At 38.0% G+C, this 6000-nt stretch overlaps 1 protein-coding gene across 5 annotated transcripts in view; it reads left to right on the top strand.

Moving 5' to 3' along the window:
- SENP7 (SUMO specific peptidase 7) overlaps nucleotides 1-6000 on the top strand; it is a 203958-nt gene that overhangs the window by 146563 nt on the left and 51395 nt on the right. For all 5 annotated transcript variants that reach the window (XM_012556033.2, XM_023732870.1, XM_023732868.1 and 2 more), the window contains one exon: nucleotides 4260-4381. In XM_012556033.2, coding sequence (XP_012411487.2) covers nucleotides 4260-4381 — 122 coding nt within the window. The remainder of the gene's footprint in view (nucleotides 1-4259; nucleotides 4382-6000) is intronic.

Genomic DNA, 6000 nt, shown 5'->3' with positions numbered 1-6000 from the left:
CCTCCCTGTTCTGGTACTCCAATCACTCACAGGTTATTTCTCTTGGTAGAGTCCCACATAACTCTTAGAGTTTCTTCCTTCTTTTTAATTCTTTTATATGATTTTTCCTCAAAAAAGTTGGTGCCAAGTGCTTTATCTTCAGTGTCACTAATTCTGACTTCTACTGCCTGAATTCTGCTCCTATGACTTTCTATTGAGTTGTCTAGTTCTGAAATTTTATTGTTAGTCTTCTGGATTTCTGATTGCTGTCTCTCTGTGATTTCTTGGAGCCTATTAAATTTGTCATTATGCTCTTGAATAACTTTTTTAAGTTCTGCTACTTTGTGTGTTCTTTGGCATTCGCTGCGTTTTGTCAAATTTCCTTTCTAATTTCTTGAAGAGTTCTGTATATTAATCTTTTGTATTCTGCCGCTGGTAATTCCAAGAAATTCTGTTCCTCCAAGAAATTTATTGATTATTTTGAGAGCTTGTTCAAGCCATCATGGACTGCCTCTTTATGTGATTTGATATTGGCTGTTGTCTCCGAGCCATCAATAAGTTATTATAATTTTATTTTATATTTGTTCAGTGTTTCCTAGCTTCTTGTTTTGTTTTGATATGCCCAAATAGGCAGCTCATGTGCCCTAGTTTGATTATTGGCAGCTTTGATGCTCTTAACATCCTGTCACCAGGTGGTTAGGTCTGTAACTAAGTATGTGTGCCCAGGAGACTGTTAAATTTTCTTGTATGGATTCAGCTCAGGTGTCCAGGCAGTTGGTCACCCAGTGTGTGGTGCAGGCTCTCACCTACAGTCTTAGAGAGGCATGGGTGATTGGTGTAGACACAGGTATCTGGCTGCAGTAGGGGGTCACGCGCTGTGCAAGCAGGGCGCTGATGGCTGTCCCTGAGTGTCTGAAAGGAAAGTGTGTCCCTGTTCCCTAGCGTGAGTAGGTAGGTGAGTTTTCCAGACAGACTGTGAGCGCCCTACTTTATTGGCTGTAAGGCCTGGGGGGCACCACTTATTCTTGGACCCCTGTAGCAGATGGCTAGGTGGCGTGAGTGGAGCCTGATGCGGACAGGTAAGGCGCCTGCTTAAAGGGCAGAGCAGTGTCAAGCGTCACAAATCTGCCACTTAACAGCTGAGACAGTTGAAGTTAGACTTCAGGTGTTTACCCTGTTTTACTGTGGTAGTGAGGACTTATGCTGTTGAGATGGGTGCACAGAAGTGTATTCAGGGATAGAAGGCACTGAAGGACTGCAGACCCCTTATGCCTGTGTCTAGGCAAAGGAGCTTTGGCAACCCTGAGTTCCTGGCTTAGGGGAGCCGGTAGCTTATTTTTTCCCTGTTTGTTAATTTGTTCCTCCTCCAAGGCCAGGAGAATGGGTCATAGCGCCTTATGGGGTCTACTTCTGGCCCAGGGGACTCATAGATCGCTGAAGCCAGCCAGACCCAGTGCAGATCAGGGAGGGAGGAGGTAAATGGGAGAGAGGTAGTTCCCAAATGTTTTTTTTTTTTTTTTTTTTAAATCCCCGCGAAAGGCCACATGCATGTACTTATCTTTAGCCTCTTCGATGCTGCTTTTCACTGGTTCGGAGTGTCCAGGCAGAATCTCTGCTGCCGACTCTCTCTCGATGTGGAAACTACCTCCCGAGCAAGCGCGCGTAGCTGTATGCCCCCCTTACTGCGCACCCCAAGCCGGTCCGGCCTGAAGGGCTGCGGCTCTCGCTGGGTTAGGTCCCAGGCAACTCCTTGCTGCTTCCAAACTGTCTCTCTCTCCCCCCGCCACTCAGTCCAGTTCTCTCAACTTTGCCTTGTTCAGGGCTTGTAGATATTCATATAGAATCATATTACTTGTTTTTTCAGGTCTTCGTTGTAAGAGGGACATAGGAAGCCGTCTGACTACTCCGCCATCTTGGCCCTGCCCCTCTACCTTTTCTTTTTTTAAAATAATATTTTATTGTGCTTTTAGTGAGTTTACACAGCAAATTAGGTTCCCATTTAACAATTATTACACAGATTATTCAGAGACATTGGTTGCATTTTTCACAATGTGTTAGCATTCTTATTAGTTCCCTTCTGAATGTTTCGCTTCCAGTAATCTGGTTTCCCTGTCCCCTTAGCCTCTCATCTTTGCTTTAGAGTAATTGTTGACCATTTGGTCTCACATAAATGATTTTATAAAGGTGCGCAGTACTCACTGGTAATATTCTTTATTTTATGAGCCAGTCTGTTATTTAGCTAAAAGATGACCTCAGGGGGTAGTGTCAATTCAAGGTTTACAGACTATCTCAGGGCGATAGTCTCAGGGAGTCCTTGAGTCTCTACTGGTCCACTAATTCTGGACTTCTTAAGAATTTTGAGTTGTATTTCACATTTTTCTCCTCTTCTATCAGGATCCATGTATTGTGGCCCTGATCAGAATAGTCATCAATGGTAGCCAGGCACCATCTAGTTTTTCTGGTCTCATAGTAGATGATGCTGTGGTTCATGTAGACTGTTAGTCCTGTAGACTTGTTTCTTCTCTGAATCTTTGGTTTCTTTCTTTCTCTTTTGCTCTGGATAGAGACCAATAGTTGTATTTTAGATGGCCACTTGCAGGCTTTTAAGACCCCAGATGCTACTCACCAAACTAGGATGTAGAACATTATCTTTATGAACTATATTATGCCAATTGACTGAATTGTCCCACAAGACTATGGTCCTAAGGCTTCAAACCCAGAAAACCAATCTCATGAAGTGTTTGGCTATGTCTAAGAAGTATCCGTAACTTTACTATATAGAGGAATATACATGCATGCACACATACACACACACGTATATATACACACATATACATACCTAGACACATATGCATGCATACATACATATGTAACCACACATGTTTTTAGGTTGTTGCAAAATTATATAGGTACTAGCATTTGCCAAAAACGTCCTTTTTTTGTGTATGTGTACTTCTTAGTGACATAATTTACCTTGATCATCCTGTTTGCACATCACCCCACTTGGCATCACCTTCTGCATCATCAAAAATAACAAGTGTCTACTATCTAAAGAGTGATTCCCCCTCTTCTCACCCACCCACCCCTGGTAACCACCAGTGAATGATGGTTTCTGTATGTATACATATTGTTGTCTTTTTATAAAAGTGAGATCATACAATATTTGTCCTTTTATTATGGACTTACTTCATTCAACATTAATGTCCTCCAGATTCATCCACAACCCTGGTGGTGTAGTGGTTAAGAGCTATGGCTGCTAACCAAAAGGTCAGCAGTTTGAATCCACCAGGTGCTGCTTGGAAACTCTATGGGGCAGTTCTTCTCTGTCCTGTAGGGTCACTATGAGTTGGAAATCTACTCACCAGCAACAGGTTTGTTTTTTTTGGTTTTTACTCATCATTATTCTTTATGGTTGTATCGTATTCCATTTTGTATAGGTACCACATTTTACTTATACATTCATCTGTTGGTAGGCATTTAGATTGTTTGCTATTTGGAATAGTGCTGTAATGAACATAGGTGTTCATATGTCTGTTCTTGTCACTTCTGTTAGGTCTCTAGGGTATATATCAAGGAGTGGGATTGCTGGATCATAAGGTAGTTCTATTTCTAGTTTTTTGAGGAAATGCTATACTCTTTTCCATAGTGGTTATACCATTTTACAGTTCCACCAGCAGTGTTTATGGGTGCCAGTCTCTACACATCCTCCGTAGTATGTTTTGAGATAGGGAAGTGTGAGGCCCTCTACTTTGTTCTGTTTTACCTTTGCATGTGGATATGCTTCTGGTTAAGTGAATGGATTGTATGGTAGATTAAGACTTGTAAAATAAATTTCTTCTATAGCGAAAAATTTGACCATATTCCAAATGTTATTTTTTACTTAATTTTTCATATATGAACCATGGTTGAACTATATTGACAATTAGTTTTGCCTTATAATTGTTTGATTTACATATAAGTACTCATTTGGTTTTCATGGAATTTTATGTTTTAAACCTCTTTGACTTATTTGGTAGTATTACTCTTTTGCTCGTTTTGCATGTGCATAGTCCTACAGTGTGAATTTCCTAAGTTTTTTTTCCCAAAGACATATGGGGAATGTAATGGTATAAAAAGGATGAGGAATTACTTTTCAAATCTCAGTTTAATATTCTTTCCACTGCCCAGATCATATGCTCTGCCATGTGGGAATGTACTGTAATCTTTTGGATTTAAATATGCCATTTAGCTTCTGAATTCATTTGGGCTCTAGAAGAATTGAGTATAATTCTGTTTTACAGGGGTTCACAATCAAGTAAGACGACAGTAAATAACAAATCTGCAAAGCAGGCTGCACACACTAAAGAAAAGCAAAGAGATGATGATGGCATTTCTCTTGTAATGTCTGATACTCAGCCTAAAGGTTTGTGAACCTTAGAAAACTGTTGGAATTTGAATTTTTGTCTAATATATTTCCAGTAATTTAAAATTAAAAAGAAATAACTTTATTTCATCTTACATTTAAAAGATATATCAAAGTAAAGGGAGATTATTTAGCAGCAGAAAAAAGTTGCTAAAGTTATTGTTTGTATACTGTACTACACATTTCTTGATTTATTTACTAGTTCCAAAAGTTAAATTGGAATATTGTATTTTTTTGTGAGTGTTGGGAGAATATATCTATACAGTTATAATGTTTAACTATTTCTGAGTGCTGTCCATCTAAAACTCTATATTACTGCTCACTGGGTTATTATTATTGGCTTCCCACCAACAATCCTCCTATTATGAAATACATTCTTTATCATTGGAATTTCTCTCAACTCTAAGAGGATGCCAAAACAAGCCACTATTGGCAAATTTAAAGGTAAATACATTCCAGACGTGTGAAAATTGTTTGTAGGCCTCCTTGCATGTAGGGTTATATTGAATTGACTTCTTTGCTCCTTTTTGTCTGTCTGTCAAGATTTTCAATAAAATATTTTATCAGAATTTGCACCAAAGCTATTTAGTACAGTAGTCATTTGTGAAGTTATCATGTTCAGGGGTCTCGTAGGTTATGATAGCTTTTAACTAGTGGAGGTATTTTGTTTTTTGAATGATTTTGTAAGTATTTATAAGTACTCCAAAGAAAGAAGATCCTTTTAATGACATAATGCAAAATTCTTTGCCTTCATTTGGGCACAACTGTTTACAGATTTTTTTAGTAATTTTTTTATAGAAAGCAAAAAGTTAAAAGGAAACTGTACTAAGAACTTTAACGTATGTAAGAAATCAGCTGAAACTCTTAAGGCGGCAATCTTTAGACAAAGCATTGTGACTCTTAGAGAAAAAATTTTAATTGCTAAGTACTATCTGCATAAAAAGATACTTATTTTCTTATGAACTGTGCTTTTCCCAGGAAATAATTATCTTTAATTACGAAATAATAATTTAAGTATTTGTACAAGTGCACTCAGTGCAGATACTATCAAGACAATGTATGACTCTTACATTCCGCTTCTTTCTGGGCAGAGTAGGAATGGTTGAATAAAAAGCTTCTGATTTGTGCCCTCAAGTATTACCTAAACGGTCACAGTGGAATTTTAGAGATGCAGCAGTGAAAAGTGTATGACAAAAGAAATGGTTTGTAGTCTTTTAGTATCCGTAAAGGTCTTCACAGTAAAATGTTTTTAAGAAAATTCACTCTTGAAACTTTATTAAAGCTCATAATGTTTGCTCTCCTGTAGATAATAGTGTTGAATATCAGTTGTGTAACATAAACCCATTAAGTAAATGGGAATTCTGAATTAAACCCCAGGTACACCATTCTTTTCTAGTACATTAAGTTTACCTTGTGGAATTTGCTTTTACCAAAATATTACATTGAAAATATTTAATATTCTTTTGCCTACAGGATTTTGTCATCTCTTTAATTTTCTATGGTAGTAATATTTGCAAGTTAAATTTGTATATATTTATGCAGGTGGAACCCTATTTTTACACTGTCTGGTTCTGTATACTAAGATTATCCTGTTTCCGATGAGACAGGCTTTGCTGATG

The sequence above is a fragment of the Trichechus manatus genome, unplaced genomic scaffold, assembly GCF_000243295.1.
Source record: "Trichechus manatus latirostris isolate Lorelei unplaced genomic scaffold, TriManLat1.0 scaffold00055, whole genome shotgun sequence".
NCBI lineage: Eukaryota > Metazoa > Chordata > Mammalia > Sirenia > Trichechidae > Trichechus > Trichechus manatus.
Note: the sequence above shows the minus strand (reverse complement) of the source record. Positions and strands in the feature narration are given on the sequence as shown.